General features: G+C 44.6%; 3 protein-coding genes across 3 annotated transcripts in view; all 3 read left to right on the top strand.

The window, feature by feature from the left end:
• Window positions 1-19,723, top strand: part of LOC144697259 (uncharacterized) — a 488,548-nt gene that overhangs the window by 289,473 nt on the left and 179,352 nt on the right. The window lies entirely within an intron of this gene.
• Window positions 1-19,723, top strand: part of LOC144697322 (uncharacterized) — a 166,914-nt gene that overhangs the window by 131,680 nt on the left and 15,511 nt on the right. The window lies entirely within an intron of this gene.
• Window positions 2,740-15,539, top strand: LOC144697405 (uncharacterized). Its single transcript, XM_078569384.1, is given in 6 exon segments — window positions 2,740-2,801; window positions 3,382-4,176; window positions 4,261-4,484; window positions 13,144-13,155; window positions 14,382-15,195; window positions 15,198-15,539. Coding segments are annotated over 5 exon segments (1,698 nt in total). The 5' UTR covers window positions 2,740-2,801; window positions 3,382-3,755; the 3' UTR covers window positions 15,425-15,539.

Raw genomic sequence — 19,723 nt, 5'->3', positions numbered from 1 at the left:
CTTCTCATTAGCTGTAACACAAACCTTCCTCTGTCTGAGCAGACGATGTTGGTTCTCTGAGAATCTCATTGAGTGATTTGAATGGTACCATTCAAAGATTCTTCATCCAGAGTGAAACCACAGGCTGACCGTGTACTGTGTAAAATCTGACATATACACATCCAGGCCCCACTTCTTCTGGAACAACATGAAGTCTCTGCTGTTTTGAAGATCCCTTTCTTTCCCCTCGCTATTTTCCTCAGATTGTTCACAAATTTGTTGTGTACATCATCCTCCAACACATCTATGTTCTCCACTTTAAATACTTCCATCAGATAGCCATGGAATTGCTGTTATAACAAGAATCAGTTCTGAAACCTCATCACTTGGATCCAGATCTTCCCACAACACACCAATTGATATCCCATCTGAGTTCCACATTTTAACGTGATTGTCCAATCTGGAAAACATAGATAATTTAACTTCTTTAAAACTGATTCAGCACATCTGCTCCACACAAACTACAAGAGATTGTCTTTGAGATCAGTCATTCCTTTATAGTCTGTGCTGCTCTGGATGATGACAGTATTAACCTTCTCCCTAAGACAAAAGCAAAATACTGCAGATGCTGGAAATCTAAAATGAAACCAGAAAATGCTGGAAAAACTCAGCAGGTCTGGCATCATCTGTGGAGAGAGAAACGGAGTGAACATTTTGAGTCTGTAGAACCCTTCTTCAGAGCTAAAGAGGAATAGAAATGTGATGGATTTTATACTGTTTTAGAAGGGGTGAAGCAGGTGAAGCAAAATAGAAGGTCAGGATAGGTGGGAGTCAAGGAGAAATTTGACAAGACACAAGACAGCGGGAGTGTTAATGGTAGTGTCTGAGTTTTGGTAAACACCTTGACAAACACCAGGAGGAAAATGGAAAACAATTAAGGTGAACATGGTGAAAGGGACAAACGGAAATCCCGTCAGAGAGAAGAGCTGAACTTCATTAACTTTCTCCCTAACCTGCATGGATTTACGAAAGGGAAATCAAGCTTGACAAATCTACTGGAATTTTTCGAGGATGTAACTAATAGAGTTGATGAGGGGGAGCCAGTGGATGTGGTTTATTTGGACTTTCAGAAGGCTTAGGACAAAGTCCCACATAAGAGATTAGCGTGTAAAATTGGGATTGGGGGTAGTGTATTGAGATGGATAGAAAACTGGTTGGCAGACAGGAAACAAAGAGTAGGAATAAATGAGTCTTTTTCCGAATGGCAGGCAGTGACTAGTGGGGTACCACAGGGATCGGTGCTGGGACCCCAGCTATTCACAATATATATTAATGATTTAGATGAGGGAACTAAATGTAATATCTCCAAATTTGCAGATTACACAAAGCTGGGTGGGAGGGTGACCTGTAAGGCGGATGCAGAGATGCTTCAGTGTGATTTGGACAAGCTGAATGAGTGGGCAAATGCATGGCAGATGCAGTACAATGTGGATAAATGTGAGGTTATCCACTTTGGTGGCAAAAACAGGAAGGCAGATTATTATCTGAATGGCTATAAATTGAGAGAGGGGAATGTGCAAGAAACCTGGGTGTCCTCATGCAGAAGTCGCTGCAGGTAAGCATGCATGTGCAACAGGCGGTAAAGAAGGCTAATGGTGTGTTGGCCTTCATAGCCAGAGGATTCAAGTACAGGAACAGGGATGCCTTGCTGCAATTATACAGACCCTTGGTGAGACCACACCTGGAATATTGTGTGCAGTTTTGGTCTCCTTATCTGAGGAAAAATGTTCATGCGATAGAAGAAGCAGCGAAGGTTTACCAGACTGATTCCTGGAATGGCGGGACTGACATATGAGGAGAGATTGAGTTGGATAGGATTATATTCGCTGGAATGCAGAAGAATGAGGGGGGATCTCATAGAAACCTATAAAATTCTAACAGGACTAGACAGCGTAGATGCAGGAAGGATGTTCCTGATGGTGGGGAAGTCCAGTTCCAGGGGTCACAGTCTGAGGATACGGGGTAACCACTTAGGACTGAGATGAGGAGAAATTTCTTCACCCAGAGAGTGGTGAGCCTGTGGATTTCACCACCACAGAAAGTAGTTGAGACCAAAACATTGTATGTTTTCAAGAAGAAGTTAGATATAGCTCTTGGAGCTAAAAGGATCAAAGGATATGGGGAGAAAGCGGGATCAGGCTATTGAGTTGGATAATCAACCATGATCGTGATGAATGGCAAAGCAGGCTTGAAGGGCTGAATGGCCTACTCCTGCTCCTAGTTTCTACGTTTCTGTCCTAGCCCTGTCACTTCATTTATTGAAACCAGGGGATCTCCTTATTCAAATGATGACATTCCCGATCTGCCCAGTTGCTCTTGAAGTCAGCCCTTAAATTGTTTGTACATTGTTTCATCATTCACTAACAAATATTGAAATGTTTACTCCACACCCACAGGGTTTCATCTGTTTAAAGCCACAAACAGAAAGGTCCAGTTTTCTCCTGGAGTTTGCAATAAATCAGTTTTTGAAATGATGCAGTTTCAGCTAATGAGGGAGATACGGGCTCAGTCCCGCCCCTCATTCGCTCCGATTGGTTGAAGAACCAGCGTCTCGCGCCCTGTCCTCCAGCCCCGCCCCCAGCCTCTATTGGTCCAGAACATCTGTCTATCAGGCGAGTCCCGTGAGCTGGGGCATGCGCCGTACAGCGGGACACCAGTGCGCAGGTGCAGTGTCGAAGAGCTTGGAGCATGCGCATTGCGATTGATGGCCTTGCGAGAAGAAGCGCTTGTTTGTCCCGGAGAAGCGGAGTCAGAGCGAGGCGGTGAGTGGGAGGATTTGGAAACACTTTGTGGATCCGCAAACCCTGAGGAATAATTGTCAGCTCCTGGTTTGCAGCTGCGGGGCTTCTCCCTCCCGGGAACAGGCCCAGGTTAACGGCCGCCATCCTGGGTCAGCGAGTGGAGGATGGTTCACATCAGAGGATGGGGGAGGGGGGGACAATAAATAAGAGGTTACACTTTGGGCTCAAATCAATGAGGAATCTGATCTGTGGGAAGGAAGGAAACCCTGGGAGGTGGGCGGGGAGGATTCAGAAACACCCGCTGGAGGCCCCAAACCCCAATAAGACTCATTGATTTTATTGACAGTCTGCAGACAAGAGCTGGAGAACTGAACCCAGGCAGAGGAGATGGAGGGAGAAAACTGGGAGTGGAGGAAAGAAATGGTGGAGATGGTGAGATGGGTTTGGATTTCAGCCCAGGGAGGAGGGAGAGTGTGTGGGACAGGGATTTACAGCTTTGGGGGAACAAGAGGGGAAAAAATGTTCCACAGAAACTAGAATTGTCTGTTCCCAATTTCTGCCTTGGATTTAAAGTGATGACTTGTGTAATCTCCTTTTACAGGATAATATTAGGAGAGGATTTACAGATGGGAAACTCAAATCAAGCTTCATGTCAAGAACTGACAGTCAGTCAGTTCACCAGGACCTGAATATCATCGGCCTTTGAATGTGGAATATGAAACGTTTCTCTGTTCTGTCTGTGGGAGAAGATTTCAAACATCAGTGTGACTGGAAAAGCACCAAGACACCCCCCACCCCCTGACCCCCTGTGTGACAGCATTACAGTGCAGTGACTGTGGAAGGGGTTTTAGCAAGTTACACAGCCTGAACAAACATCACACCATTTCCAGTGGGGAGAAACTGTACACGTGTTCTATGTGTGGATGAGGCTTCAACTGATTGTCCAACCTGGAGAGACACAAGGATACTGGTACCATGGAGAAACCGTGGAAATGCGAGGACTGTGGTAAAGGATTCAGTTATAGATCCCGGCTGGAATATCATCGACGCAGTCACACCTGGGCCGGCACCGTGGAAAAACAATGGAAATGCGAGGACTGTGGTAAAGGTTTCGATTATCCATCCCTGCTGGAAAACCATCGACGCAGTCACACTGGGGAGAGGCCGTTCATCTGTTCCGTGTGTGGCAAGGGATTTACTCAGCCTACCTGCCTAATGTTGCACCGGCGAATTCACACTGAGGAGAGGCCATTCAGCTGCATTTCCTGTGGAAAGAGGTTCAGGTCTTCATCTGACCTCAATCAACATCAGCGAGTTCACACTGGGGAGAGACCGTTCACCTGCTCCATGTGTGGGAAGGGATTCACAAAGTCATCCAACCTGGTTACTCACCAGCGAATTCACTCTGAGGAAAAGCCATTCAGCTGCACTTCCTGTGGAAAGAGGTTCAGGTATTCATCCGCCCTCGAAGAACACCAGTGAGTTCACACTGGGGAGAAGCCATTCACCTGCTCAGTGTGTGGGCAGGGATTTACTCAGTCATCAAGCCTGGTGAGTCATCAGCGAGTTCACACTGGGGAGAGGCCATTCAGCTGCACTTTCTGCAGGAAGAGTTTCAAGCAGTCATACGCCCTTGTTGAACACCAGCGAGTTCACACTGGGGAGAGACCATTCACCTGCTCTCTGTGTGGAAAGAGATTCACTGTATCATCCACCCTTAAGTCACACCAGCAAATTCACACTGATGAGAAGCCATTCAGCTGCACTGACTGTGGAAAGAGGTTCAGATGTTCATCTGCTCTCTCTGCACACCAGCGAGTTCACACTGGAGAGAGACCGTTCACCTGCTCTGTGTGTGGGAAGGGATTCACTCGCTCCTGCAGTCTAGTGACACACGAGCGACTTCATAAGTGACTGCAGGAGTTGGATTTTGCTGCTGTTAATCACATCCTGGATTGATAGACTGGGTTTGTTTCTGCTGATGTTAACAATCCCTATCACTGGCTGGACTTTAATAATCTGGAGATGTCACTGATTTTCAGGGTTACAATGTCCCTTTTTAAAAGCACTGTCAGTGATCTTTCCCTTTAACTCAAGAACTCTCACCAGGAACTATTAACAATAAAATTATGAACTTTTACTTCAATCCGAAATTAATCTTTGGTGCAAACTCAACAATTCAGTGTCTGGAAGGTTCCACTGATTAACATCTCTAAACAGAAAATGCTGATTAATCCTTGCTGACAATTCTGACTTTCTTGCACATTACATACAGTGACAACTTCATTCTGAAATTAAATTATCAAGGAACTCTCATGAGACAGACATCTCTCAATCTCCATTTAACTATTTCCCGCAGCTTCCTGTCATGGTTGAGTTGGACAAACTGAAAGACAGCCGACAAGGATGGAATTGCAGCCAAAATTCTCAAGCACAGCAAGTCCTGTTTACTGCTATATCTTCATGATTTCTTTCTTCTCTGTTGGAAGGTAGGATCCATTCCATAGGACATGAGTGACACAAAAATCATCACCGTATACAAAAACAAAGGTGACAGAGGAGATTGCAGCAAGAGCTTTGTCCATCAAAGCTCCTCAGTCTCATCCACTCCTTTCGTAACAACACACCCTGTACTGTACAGTTTGATGGCTCCACTTCTGACAGTTTCAGGGTGAAGAATGGAGTGAAACAGGGCTGTGTCTTAGCCCCCACTTTGTTTGGTATTTTCTTCTCCATGTTCCTGACCTTGGCCTTCCCTGCAGATATGGAAGGAGTTTCCCTGCATACTCGATCAGATGGCAAACTCTACAACCTGTCCAGTCTGAAAGTGAAGTCAAAAAAATACAGCCTGTCTCGATCACAGACCTCTGCTACAGTGATAATGCCATACTAGTGACTCACACAGAAACTCAGCTACAAAGACTCATGCACTGTCTCTCCCATGTCTGTACCTTGTTCTACCTTAATGTAAACATCAAGAAAACTGTGGTTTGGGGACATGGTGTCACATCTCCACCCTAAATATCACAGTAAATAACACCCCGCTGGAAGTGGTCAGTGAAATCTATGACCTTGGGTCCACAGTGACAGACAATCTGTTTCTCAATGCAGAGCTCGATACACGCGTAGGGAAAGCAGTTCCACTTCTGGCTGACTCACGAATCGTCCATGGAATAACATCAAGCTGCCTCTCAGCACCAAGATGCTGGTTTATGAGGCCTGTGTCCTCAGCACCTTGTTGTCTGCCTGTGAAACATGGACGATTTACAGTGATCAGGAAAGGAAGCTCAACAACTTTCACCTTCGCTGTTTGCGGCACATTCTGGGCGTCTCAGGGACAGAATCAAGAATGCGGCAGTCCTCTCAAAGACAAATCTCCCAAGTATGCTGGCTCTCATCAAGCAGAGGTGACTTCACTGGTTCGGGTATGTTCACAGGATGGAGGATGGTCATTACAGTGGCTTGGCAACAGGTGCCAACACTGAAAACAGCAACCCACAACTGCACCTGAGAACTATTTCATATGTGCCATATGTGGCAGAACTTGCCTCTCACGGATTGGTCTCTTCAGCCATCAATAAAAGTGAACCATATGAAGCTCCCCCATCCCCAACAGTTTGATTTGCTGCACGTCCACCAACTTATGTAGTTGGAAGGATGTTGACAACATCAGTAAGAGGAAGGCTGGAATGGGAATAGGATCATTAAGGGATTAGGCAGGATAATACCACAGGGAACAATAGAGAGATGACAGAAATATTCAATAATTATTGTGTTTCAGTACTTACCAGGGAGATAGAACAGGGAGATGTGACATTGAATGATGAGATGAGTCATGAGATAAGTCAATTTAAAGTCCAGAAAGGGGCTGTATTAAAGAAACAAATCAAACTTAAAAAAAAAGTCTCGGATCCGAATGGATTGCAACCACAGATTTTTTTAAAACTAGGGAAAAGATAGCAGGAGCCTCACTACACAGATTTAATCATTAAAAAGGTGTAGTGCTTGAAGACTGGCAAATAGCTAATGTAACTCCTATATTTAAAATGGTAGACAGAATATGCCCAGGGAATTATAGACCAGTCAGCTTCACATCCGTGGTAGGAAAAGGTGTGAGTCTGGGTGGAGTAGAGGAACAAAGGGATCTCAGAGGACAAACATCCTAAACAATAAAAGCAGTGCCCCAGGTTAGCAGGGCAATAAAACAGCAAACCAAGCACTAGGATTTATTTCTAGAGGGATAAAATTGAAATGTATGGAAGTTAAGCTGAATCTGTATCAAGCCTTGGTGAGACCACACTTAGAGTACTGCATATGATTCCGGCCACCATATTATGAAAAGGATATAGAGAAACTGGAGGGTGCAGAGAAAATTGACCAGGATGATTCCAGCTGGTCTGCAGCAGAGTAGGAGAAATGATGTGACGCTGGTCTGGGAGAGGGATGATGGAGAAAGGAGACATGCAAGTGGGAACTCCACTCAAAGCGTTCTCACTTCTGACCTTTTAACTGGCCTCACCCGCCACTCCCAGGCAGTACCTGACAGGCTGCCTCACCTCCCACTAGCTCAGTCTGTCCCTTCCTCCTCCTCCTCTGCTATGCAATGTTGTGAGGGTGCAGCACATCACTATTATTCTGGAGTCCCTGGCTGTCGAGTACTGAAGGTCACCTCCAGACCTATCCAGACACCTGAAACACATCTTCAACATTGTGATGCTTTGCTCGATGATGCACCTGGTGGTCATGTGACTCTGGTTGCATCATTCCTGAACCTCACTGGTGTAGTTCCTCACATGAGGCAAGTTTGAAGGGGGGTGTCCCTGGTCTCCAATAATCGGGTCCTTATATCCTGTTCCTGGAATGAGCACATCTGGAACATTGGAATGTCACAGTCTCAGGGCAGCTCCCAGATCTGGGGGATAATGTTCACTGTTTTATATTCGGGTCTGGGGGGGAGAATAATGTTCACTGTTTTATATTCGTGTCTGGGGATAATATTCACTGTTTTATATTTGGGTCTTGGGATAATGTTCGCTGTTTTATATTCGGGTCTGGGGGATAATGTTCCCTGTTTTATTTTGGGCTCTGGTGTTTATGAGATAGGGTGGATTCTGCCTCTTGGTGAATGCTGGGTTGTTAGAGCCACCATTTAAATCCCTAATCTCAGATCAGTGACTGAGTTTTCTCCAAAGGATGGGGATTTTGGGTGGGGGTAAAGTGCCTCAGGGAACGGGTATAAAATAAACCCGGGCTACACCAGGTAATGGTGACCATGATGAAATCATCACGAACAATCTCAGCGCCATGTTAGAAAACTTTGGAGAATATTTTATCAGAATCTTTGATCAATTTTGTTCGATTAAATATTGTAACTTATGAGTTGAATTGCTGGTTATTTTCTAAAGGCAGCTCAGGACCATCCGTTTCACCATGAACCCGGCCCTGGGGACTGAGGTGAGCTTCAGACCAACAGGAATAAGGGAAAAGGACTGGAGCACTGAGTCTGTCCCTGAATCTCAACATTTGTTAATGAGATGGATTCATTCAGGACAAACAGCAGGAATTATCTGAGGGAATAACACAGTGCAGTGAGCAAGGAAATCCAGTGGATGTTGTCAGAAGGTGTTTGATAAGGAGCCGGACAGGAGGCCTGTTGATAAAGTTAAAGCTCACGGTATTAAAGGGAGTGGGGCAGCATGAGTAGGAATTTGGGAAATGACAGAAAACAGAGAGCAGTGGTTAATGGATGTTCTTCAGACTGGAGGGATGTAAACACTGGTGTCTCCCAGGGTCAGTGTTGGGACCATTGCTCTCCCCAGTATAGAGAAATGACCTGGGTTTGGATATATGGGGCAAAAATTAAAATCTCCAGACATCAACATCAGGAGAGTGCACGTTGTCAGCAACTTGGCAAAAAGACTTGCATTGATATAACGCTGTTCACAACCTCAGGACATCACAACGCACCACAATCTGGGGGGAGGATCATACGGCAGGAATAACTCTTCAGTCTCAACACAGTCCAGGGGCATGATGACCATCCACATCTTGTCCTTCTATTCAGCTTCACCTGCTCCACCCCCCCTTAAACAGTATAAATTTAATCACATTTCTACTTCCCTTTAGCTCTGAAAGAGTCATACAGACTCTAAATGTTAACTCTGCTTCTCTCTCCACAGATGCTGTCAGACCTGTTGAGTTTTTCCAGCATGTTCTGTTTTTGTTTCAGATTTCCGGCATCTGCACTATTTTGCTTTTATGACATCTTGTTCCTGTTGGATAAAATCAAACAAAGCATTTATTCTTTATCTGGTTATCTGACTTTTCATTTTGCACTGTTTACACTGATCTCCTTGGCAATATAGATATTGTGTTTCCTTTCCTTGTTTCCAATTACCGAATATAAGATTTGATTCCCTCAATTATTCAGAACATCATGTAGACCTCCCCAATTGGTTTCCCAGCCCCACCCCATTTTAGCAATGTTTTTAACATGAATTTATCTCCCATTGAACAGTTAATGTAACGGGTGGGGTGGTTCTCCCTGGAGTTTTGAGATGGACAGCACCATCTTCTTCTCTGCCTCTAGCAGATAAACTGTTTGTGAGTCTGTCGAGTAGTAGTGGGGAGTGGGACCCCGGGGGGATTCACAATCTGGATTTGCAGACCTGTCATGAGCTGAAATGGTCTGTGACCAGGGGAGTGAACAGGAGTGGAGTGAAGGGTCATTAAGATGCCAGGCAAGAGGCAAGACAGTGACCCAGTCATTGAGCTTGACCAGACCATCAGCTCCCTTCATGATAGCTTTATCAGTGTTGTTTCTACAGAGTGATTAAAGCTCTCGACCATTCCACTGGATTCTGGGTGGTTGGGGATGTGGAAATGTTGTTCCACAGCCACAAGATGAAAGAGCTGCTACATGATGTCTGCTGTGAAATGAGAACCATTATCACCCTCTATCCTTTTCAGAAAGTCCCATCTGATTAAGATCTGTTCCAGGATTTCAACTGTAGTGACTGCATCAATTTTACAGACAGTGAAAACTTCAATCCACCATGTAAACATATCTATAACTACCAGAATATACCAGTCACCTTTTACTGTGGGTTGTGGGACTGTATAATCAATCTGCAATGTTTCTAGGGACATCATTAAGATGGGACATGTTAATGGGACCTTTCGTGTAGCAGAAGCTGGCTTAATTTGGACACAGATGAGACGCAGGTTCGGGTGGTGATGGACATCATGGTGCATCCTCGGCCACCATTAGTAATTATGTAACAAATCGAGGACTTGAAACAGAGAAACACTCGCCTAATTTGATCCATGAACAAAATTCTAAGGTATTGAGATGTGATTCAAATCAAATTAGAGCCATCCTTGTGGTAGAAAACCTTATGATATAGGATGGGTAAATCATTACTTGCTGCGAGGGATGAGGGAAAGACTTTCCTATGGTGTACAGCCTCTTTGACCAGAGTCACAACAGGTCATGGTCCTGACAAGTTTTTACATCAGCCTTAACTGGAGTCTGTCATACTGGTGCCAATGATGGAGTTTTGGGTAGATCCCATGGAATCCCCTCTGGAGCAGCTTTCCTGCTGAATCAGTCTGCTTGGTTATTACTATCATCCTCTTCACTAACTCCTGTGGCGTTTGAATTGGAGGATGAGTGGCTTCCTTTCTGCTGTAGAGAAGCTGTGTTTTGCCAGAGTGGTTGGTTTTCCCTGAGCGAGTTATAACCAAAAGATCTTTCAGAATAGTTGGAGATTCTGTCTGCAATGGTTTGAATGGCTGTGATCACAATTACCTCAGATTTCTGGGCTAAATATTGTGGTGGGTATTTCAAAAGGATGTTACAGCTCTCATGGGGAAACAAAGACACAGCACCATTCTGATACAGTCCACATAAACCCCAATGAGTTTAACAGTAATGTGGCTTTAACAGGTCCAGTGGACATTGCCTCTTACTTCACATGTCACAAAATCACACAGTGCAGAAAAGGCCCTTCGACCCATCGAGTCTGCACCGACACGTGAGAAACATCTGACCTACCTACCTAATCCCATCTACCAGCACTTGGCCCAATGTTATGACATGCCAAGTGCTCATCCAAGTACTTTTTAAAGGATGTGAGACAACCCACCTCCACCATCCTCCCAGGCAGTGCATTTCAGACCGTCACCACCCCCTGGGTAAAAAGGTTTTCCTCACATCCCCCCTAAACCTCCTGCCTCTCACCTTGAACTTGTTTTCAACTAAGGGGAACAGCAGCTCCCTATCCACCCTGTCCATGCCCTTCATAATCTTGTACACCTCGATCAGGTCACCCCTCAGTCTTCTCTGCTCCAATGAAAACAACCCAAGTCTATCCAACCTCTCTTCATAACTTAAATATTTCATCCCAGGCAACATCCTGGTGAATCTCCTCTGCACCCCCACCAATGCAATCATATCCTTCCTATAATTTGGCGACCAGAACTGCATACAGTACTCCAGCTGTGGCCTCACCAAGTTTCTATACAACTCCAACATGACCTCCCTACTTTTGTAATCTATGCCTCGATTGATAAAGGCACGTGTCCCATATGCCTTTTTCATCGCCGCACTAACATGCCCCTCCCCCTTCAGAGATCTATGGACACACACGCCAAGGTCCCTTCGTTCCTCAGAACTTCCTAATGTCATGCTGTTCATTGAATACTTCCTTGTCAAATTACTCCTTCCAAAGTGTATCACCTCACACTTTTCAGGGTTAAATTCCACCTGCCACTTATCTGCCCATTTGACCATCTTGTCTCTATCTTCCTGTCGCCCAAGACACTCAACCTCACTGTTAACCACCCGGCCAATCTTTGTGTCATCTGCAAACTTACTAATCCTACCTCCCACATAGTCATCTATGTCGTTTATATAAATGACAAATAACAGGGGACCCAGCAAAGATCCCTGTGGTATGTCATTGGACACAGGCTTCCAGTCACTAAAGCATCCTTCTGCCATCACCCTCTGTCTCCTACAAATAAGCTAATTTTGAATCCACGTTATCAAATTACCCTGTATCCCATGTGCATTTGCCTTCTTTATAAGTCTCCCATGTGGGACCTTGTCAAAGGCTTTGCTGAAATCCATGTAAACTACATCAACTACACTACCCTCATCTACACACCTGGTCACTTCCTCAAAAAATTCAATCAAATTTGTTAGGCTTGACCTCCCTCTGACAAAGCCATGCTGATTATCCCTGATCAAAACTTGCCTCTCCAAGTGGAGATAGATTCTCTCCTTCAGAATTTTCTCCAATAATTTGGGATCATCTGGGATTCTTTCATACTGAAACAAACCAACCAGTTGGTAATTTTGTGGTTTTAGACTGTTAATACTGCTTTACTACTGTACTCCGCAATTCATCCGCTCTATCACACCGGGGATACTCCCTTAACTTGGCCCTTTACTTATAATGTCACTGTGGTGTGTGGGGAGTGTAGAATTATTGAATTAAGCTCGACCAGGTATTCTGTGTGCTTAACTAACCAGTGAACCCTTAATATCTGCTTAATACACTGGGCAATCGATCTTTCCATAGGGGTGAGTGTGTCTGAGAAATACACAGAGGAAAACATGTTCAATTAATCCTTGCATTACTACAGCAGATATTCATTGTTCTGTCTCTGCCAGTAGGGTTGTGGAATTGATTGGATAGATCTTCCAAAAGAACCAGCACAGGCATGATGGGCCGAATGGTTTCCATCTGTGCTGTTTCATTCTGTAAAGCAGTGAATATAAACTATCAGAGAAAATCAAGTGACTGTGGAATTGAACCCAGCCAGAGTCAGCTCCTTCAGGGGAGGAGTGAGTGGAGAAACAATGTTGATAACTCAGTGTATTCCCACAGGACAGCAGTGGTTTAAATCACTTCGGGAAATGTAGCATGGCAGAGTAGCCACTCACTTGGATTTTTGTCTCCTTTTGTTCAGTATCTCAAGTGAAGAACAATTATTTTCTATTCCCAGTTTGGAGTTTCGATGTCGCTGTTTTTACCCAACGTTCCGTGCGGAACAGAAAGTGCCCTATTCACCCTGCAGGAGCCCAGTGCGCAGGCGCATTTCCCCGTCTCCGTAGCATGTGTAGTGTTATTGATCAGCGTCGTGCTGCAGATGGTTTTGAAATCAGGTGAGCGCGATTGGGGCGCAGGGAGGGAACAGAGCAGATGGGTGGGGAGGAGTGGAAGGGGAGGTTTCCGAAAGATCTTGTGTAGGCCGCAAGTCCCGAATAAGAACCTAAAGCTCCCGCCTTTGTCGCTTCGGGCTTTTTCCCGGAAACCGGCCCAGGTTAATGTGGCCATCTTAGTTCAGCGGGGAGCAGAGCGCATGCGTGGCCATCCTGGTGACGCAACAGAATGGGCGGGGCTTCAGGGTCCCAGTGACCAGGAGAGTTTTGATGCTGAAACAAAGACAAAAATTGCTGGAAAAACTCAGCAGGTCTGACAGAGTATTCTGAAGATGGGTTATCTGGACTCGAAACGTTAACTCTGTTTCTCTCTCCACAGATGCTGTCAGAACTGCTGAGTTTTTCCAGCAATTTTTGTTTTTGTTTAATCCGCAGTATTTTGCTTTTATCTTCGAGTTTTTATGCTGGACTGACTGATGTCTTTTGACAACTCTTTTCACAGGCTTACATGCTGTAAACTCAAAACGTTCCATCTCTTTTGAATTTATATTGTCGATTGACGATTATGCTATTGGAGATCTCCTACAGGGGGTTAGAAGATTTGAAAGCTGCTAGGATTTCATCTGACTCCAGTGTTTCTGATATCTTTCCAGCTGCCATCTCCAGCAGGAGATTTTAAATGTGAAAACAGTGAAATCGTTTCAGAAGTGAGTATTATTGAGCATTCGTCTACAATTTAGAGATTTTAGTGCTGTGCTGTGGTTCCATATCTCTGGGGCTAGTGTGGCTCCTTTACCGTGGATCTGAATCAATGTCCATCTTGCTCTGTTTCACCTTTGCCCTCCCCAGTCACCTCTCTGTCACTGTTTAACTTCGTCTGCCTCTAATAATGGGTGTATTTTAACCATGCCTGATATTTTACTGTTATTTCCACCAACTATATCCGAATGAAGTTTCTACTGCCATTCCCCGGCTATTCACTGCTGATTTACCAGCTTTATCTTCCCATGCACCAGAGATCATTTCTTTTCTGCTTCTGAGCTTATAATGACGATCAAATGATGCTATTTTTCTTCCCTGTAATTCTCTGTTTTTCTTCCCTGTAATTCAATCTGCATATCCTAAAACATTAACTCTCTTTCACAATTTCACAGGGGGTTAGAGAGGGAGGATTGTGGTCAAGAAACTCAAACCAAATATCACATTAGTATCTGACGGAGCCGCCCAATTTATCATCACTTGAATAGCATAGACTCTTGCACATGGAAGGAAAAGGCACCGTTCTCAGTGGAGAGAAATTATACACGTGTTGTGTGTGTGGACGAGGCTTCAGCCGATCGTCTGGCCTGTCAAAGCACAAACGCAGTCACAATGGGGAGAAGCCATGTAAGTGTGGGGACTGTGGGAAGGGATTCAATCACCCATCGGAGCTGGAAACTCATCGACGCAGCCACACTGGGGAGAGGCCTTTCACCTGCTCTATATGTGGGAAGAGCTTCACTCAGTCATCCCACCTGCTGAGACACCAGCGGGTTCACACTGAGGAGAGACCTTTTAAATGCCCAGACTGCGGGAAGTGCTATAAAGGTTCCAGCGATCTGATGTCCCATCAACGTGTTCACACTGATGAGAGACCTTTTAAATGCTCAGATTGTGGGAAGTGTTATAAAAGTTCTGGGGAACTGATGCGTCATCAACGTGTTCACACTGACAAGAGACCTTTTAAATGCCTGGACTGTGGGAAGTGCTATAAAAGTTCCAGCGAACTGATGTCTCATCAACGTGTTCACACTGACGAGAGACCTTTTGAATGCCTGGACTGTGGGAAGTGCTATAAAAGTTCAGGAGAACTGATGCACCATCTACGTGTTCACACAGATGAGAGACCGTTCAGGTGCTCACACTGTGGGGCTGGGTTCAGGAGATCATCTGGCCTCACTGAACACCAGCGAACTCACACTGGGGAGAGGCCGTTCACTTGCATGGAGTGTGGGAAGAGATTCACTCAATCATCCACCCTGCTGAGACACCAGCAAGTTCACACTGATAAGAGACCTTTTAAATGCCCAGACTGCGGGAAGTGCTATAAAAGTTCTGGGGAACTGATGATACATCAACGTGTTCACACTGATGAGAGACCATTCAGGTGCACTCACTGTGGAACTGGGTTCAAGCAATCATCTCAACTCACTAAACAACAGCGCACTCACACTGGGGAAAGGCCGTTCACCTGCATTACGTGTGGGAGGGATTCACTCAGTCAAGCACTCTGCTGACACATCAGCAAGTTCACAGTGAGGACAGACAATTGAAATGCCCAGACTGTGGGAAGTGCTGTAAAAGACCCGGGGCCATCCCACCTCATGGTACACCAGCAAGTTCACACTGGGGAGAGGCCATTCACCTCGACCGTGTGTGGGAAAGGATTCACTCAGCCATCCACCCTGATGAGACACCACAAGTTCACAAGTGACTCCAGGAGATGGATTTTGCTGTTAATCACATCCAGGACACAACCATATTCAGTAGAGTCCTTTTTCTGCTGATATTAATAAACTCCAGCCCAGTTATGGGTGTTAATATTCTGGATAAATATCTGGATAAATTAGCTTTATGTTAAACACATTGTGGCAAATCTTTTTAATATGTCTAACACAAGTTAATTCCTTTTGAAGTGCTGTCCCTTCCCTCTGCCTCCTCCATCCTCACCTCCAACAACAAGTGCAAGGAGCTCATTAACTTTTTTATCACTAAGATTAAGACTACCCAATTGGTTGACCCTGCCATGACCCTCCCTTCCACCATCCCACTGAACCAAACTATCTCTAAAGTTTCTCCTTGTCTGAGCCCTGAACTCTCATCTTTCTCCAGTTTCTCTCCCAGCTCCTGTAATGCACTGTCTAAGCTCATCTTGTCCAAGAGACCCCTCTCAAACCTCCTCTTAGACATCTCTGTTCCAAGGAGAACATCACCAGCTTCTCCAGACTATCCATAGACCGGTGGTGATCCATCAACCTGCAATCATTCGAGTAAGTCTCTTTCATACCCTCTACAAAGCCTTCACATCCTCCCTAAAGTGTGGGACTCCGAATGGGACACAGTACTGCAGCTGGTACTGAACTAGTGAATTACATCGGTTCAGCATAATTTCCTGGCTTTTCTTCTCAATGTCTCCATATATAAAGCCGAGAATTGCATACGCTTTATTAGCTGCTTTCTTAACCTGTCCTGCCATCTTCAAATATTTCTGCATAAACACCCCCTTAAAATTATCCTATTTATTATGTCATAGAGTCATAGAGGTCTACAGCACAGAAAAAGGTCCTTTGGCCCATCGAGTCAGCGCCGGTCAAACAAGCACCTATTCTCATCCCATTTTCCAGCACTAGGCCCATAGCCTTGTATGCCATGGCATTGCAAGTGCACATCCAAATACATCTTGAATGTTATGAGGGTTTCTGCCCTTACTACCCTTTCAGGCAGTGAGTTCCAGATTCCCATCACCCTCTGGGTGAAAAAATTCTTCCTCTCATTCCCTCCAAACCTCCTGCCCCTTACCTTAAATCTATGCCCCATGGTTATTGATCCCTTCACCAAAGGGAAACTTCCTTCCTGTCTACCCTAACTATGCCCCTCATAATTTTATGCACCTCAATCATATCGCCCTTCAATCTCCTCTGCTCCTGTGAAAATAACCCCAGTGTATCCAATCTCTCCTCATAACTAAAACTCTCCAGCCCAGGCAACATCCTGGTAAATCTCCTCTGCGCTCTCTCTAATGCAATTGCATCCTTCCTATAATGTGGATTCCAGAACTGCATGCAATACTCTAGCTGTGGCCTAACCAGCGTTTTATACAGTTCCAGCTTAACTTCCCTGCTCTTATATTCTATGCCTTGGCTAATAAAGGCAAGTATCCCATATGCCTTCTTAACCAACTTATCTACCTGTCCCGCTACCTAAAGGGACCGGTGGACATGCACACCAAGGTCCCTCTGATCCTCGGTACTTCCCAGCGTCATACCTTTCATCGTGTATTCCTGTGCCTTGTTTGTCCTGCCCAAGTGCATCACTTATCCGGATTAAATTCCATTTGCCACTGATCAGTCCATCTATATCCTCCTGTAATCTAAGGCTATCCTCCTCACTATTTACCACCCCACCAATTTTCATGTCATCCTCGAACTTACTGATCAACCTTCCTACATTCAAGTCTAAATCGTTTATATATACCACAAGCAGCAACGGACCCAACATCGATCCCTGTGGAACTCCACTGGACATAGGTATCCAGGCACAAAAACACCCCTTGACTATCACCCTCTGCTTCCTGCTGCTTAGCCAATTCTGGACCCAAATTGCCTTGGATCCCATGGGCTCTTACCTTTGTTATCAGTCTCCCATGCGGGACCTGATCAATCGCCTTGCTGAAGTCCAAGTTGACTACGTCAAATCCATTGCCCTCATCTACACACCTAGTCACCTCTTCAAAAATTTCAATTAAATTGGTCAGACATGACCTCCCCTTAACAAAACCATGCTGACTGTCCTTGATTAATCCTTGCCTTTCCAATTGTGGATTAATTCTGTCCCTCAGAATTGCTTCCTTTAGTTTCCCCACCACTGAGGTTAGACTGACTGGCCTGTAGTTCTCTGGTTTATCCCTTCCTCCCATCTTGAATAACGGTAACACATTGGCTGTCCTCCAGTCCCCTGGCACCTCTCCTGTGGCCAGAGAGGTTTTGAAAATTATTGCCAGCGCCACTGCTGTCTCCTTCCTTGCCTCGCTTATCAGCCTGGGATATCTTTCATTCGGGCCTGAAGATTTATCTACTTTTAAGCCTGCCAGACCACAAAGAACCTCCTCCCTTTCTATGTTAATTTCTTTAAGTATATCAAGTCCTTCTGCCTGATTTCCATACCCATTCCTCTTTTACTTCCCTGTCTCGCCTGAAGTGGGAATGTATTGTGCCTTGTCATCCTTCCTGACAAAATGTATCACCTCATACTTAGCTGTACTGAATGTCATCCGTCATGAGTCTGTCCATTCCCCCAGCTGTGTCTGTGTCCTATTAAAATCTAATCTTATTTTCTTCACTAATTTATCTACACTTTCAAGTTTTGTCAGCTGAAAATTTCAAAATTGGGCCCTGTACCCCCAATTACAAGCCTTAATGTACATAAAAAGCAGCAGTACTGAACCCTGTGGACAACCACTTTATACCTCCCTCCAGTAAGAAGAATAGCCATTCACCACAACTCTCATTTGTAACCCTGATCCAATTTTGTATCTCGCTGCTGCTGACCCTTTTCTGCCTTTATCCCATGACCTCCAATTTTACCAATTGCATTTTGAAAGTCCCAATACACAACATCTACTGCACTTTCCTCATCCCATTCTCTATGTCAACCCACAAACAAAAAAAGTCAGTCCAGATAGTTAAAAATGATTTGCCCTTAATAAATCCATGCTGGCTATCCTTTTTCAGTCTATACTTGGTAATGTGGGTGTTAATGTTTTCCTGGATTTTTGTTTCTAACAGCTTCTCCATCACCAGCGTTAAACTGACCAGCATTAATTACCAGGTTTATCCATCTCCCCTTTTTGAGCAAGGGTGTAATATTTATAGTCTTCCAGTCCTCTATGTTCACCCGGGTATATAAGGTGTTTTGGAAACTTGTGACTAATTGCCTCCTCAGTATTTACCCTTCCTTCCCTCAGCAACCAGGAATGCATTCCATCTGCACAGGGTGAGTTACTCACCTTCAGTACTGCCCATCTGTTTTTTATCTATTTCGTATCTCTATTATCTCAGACTGCTCCATTTTTCATGTAGCGTTGACAAAGTTCACTTCATAAGGAAATCCCTTGATAAAAGAAACATTAGTTATTAAAAATAAAGATGGAAAATGGTGGAAACGCTCAGCAGGTCTGGCAGCATCTGTGGAGCGAGAGAAACAGTTTGTTTTGTTATGATCCCAGCTGATGTTAGTACTGGACAAGTCAGATCCCAGGGTGAAAGCTGGCTTGATAGATCCTGACTTCTTTTTCAGAAACCACGGAGGCAAGTTGCTGAACAAATTCACACGACTGCTGATTAACTTTTAACACAAAGGATAAAATATTTATTAAACAAGAAAAATGAACTATATCACGCCAGAAAAAAAGGTTGGAAAGATCTCAATACAAACACAAGAAAATGCTTCAAAGTTACACTATTCCATTACTCCAGCAATATCTTTACTGACACATAAACCAGTAAAGAGTAACCAATAGCTTGACAGGAAGGCTTCTCGCTTGGGACTGGCACAGTTGTAAATTGTTTTCTTCTGGTAAATTCCTGAGCGTTCACTCAATGTTTTTCACTGAACTTGTATTTCTCCCCAAGACACCTTAAACTCTTAAAGTCTTCCAGTAGCACCTCAGCTAAACTGATCACTTTTCTGAATTCTATAACTGACTATTCAGTCAACTACTGGTGCTAATGGCCTTAAAAGTTTTCTTATCAGAGAACTTAAAATTCCTGTCCCTTCTCTCTGAAACGCATGGAACTATCTTCCTCCCAACTCCTGTCTTTCTTTGTGTCTGTCCCTGGATCACTGTTGCAAGGCAACAGGAAAGTTTTTTTTCTCTACTTTGTATTTTTTGCCCTGACTCACAAAACTTTTAACCCCATTTGACCCATCTCTTTCACTTCAGGGCTTGTAACACCTCATTCAAAATGTACATATGCAAACAAACCCAAAAGACCTGACCGTTCAGACTCCCAGA

This window comes from Cetorhinus maximus, chromosome 23 (genome assembly GCF_964194155.1).
Source record: "Cetorhinus maximus chromosome 23, sCetMax3.hap1.1, whole genome shotgun sequence".
NCBI classification, from domain to species: Eukaryota; Metazoa; Chordata; class Chondrichthyes; order Lamniformes; family Cetorhinidae; genus Cetorhinus; species Cetorhinus maximus.
Note: the sequence above shows the minus strand (reverse complement) of the source record. Positions and strands in the feature narration are given on the sequence as shown.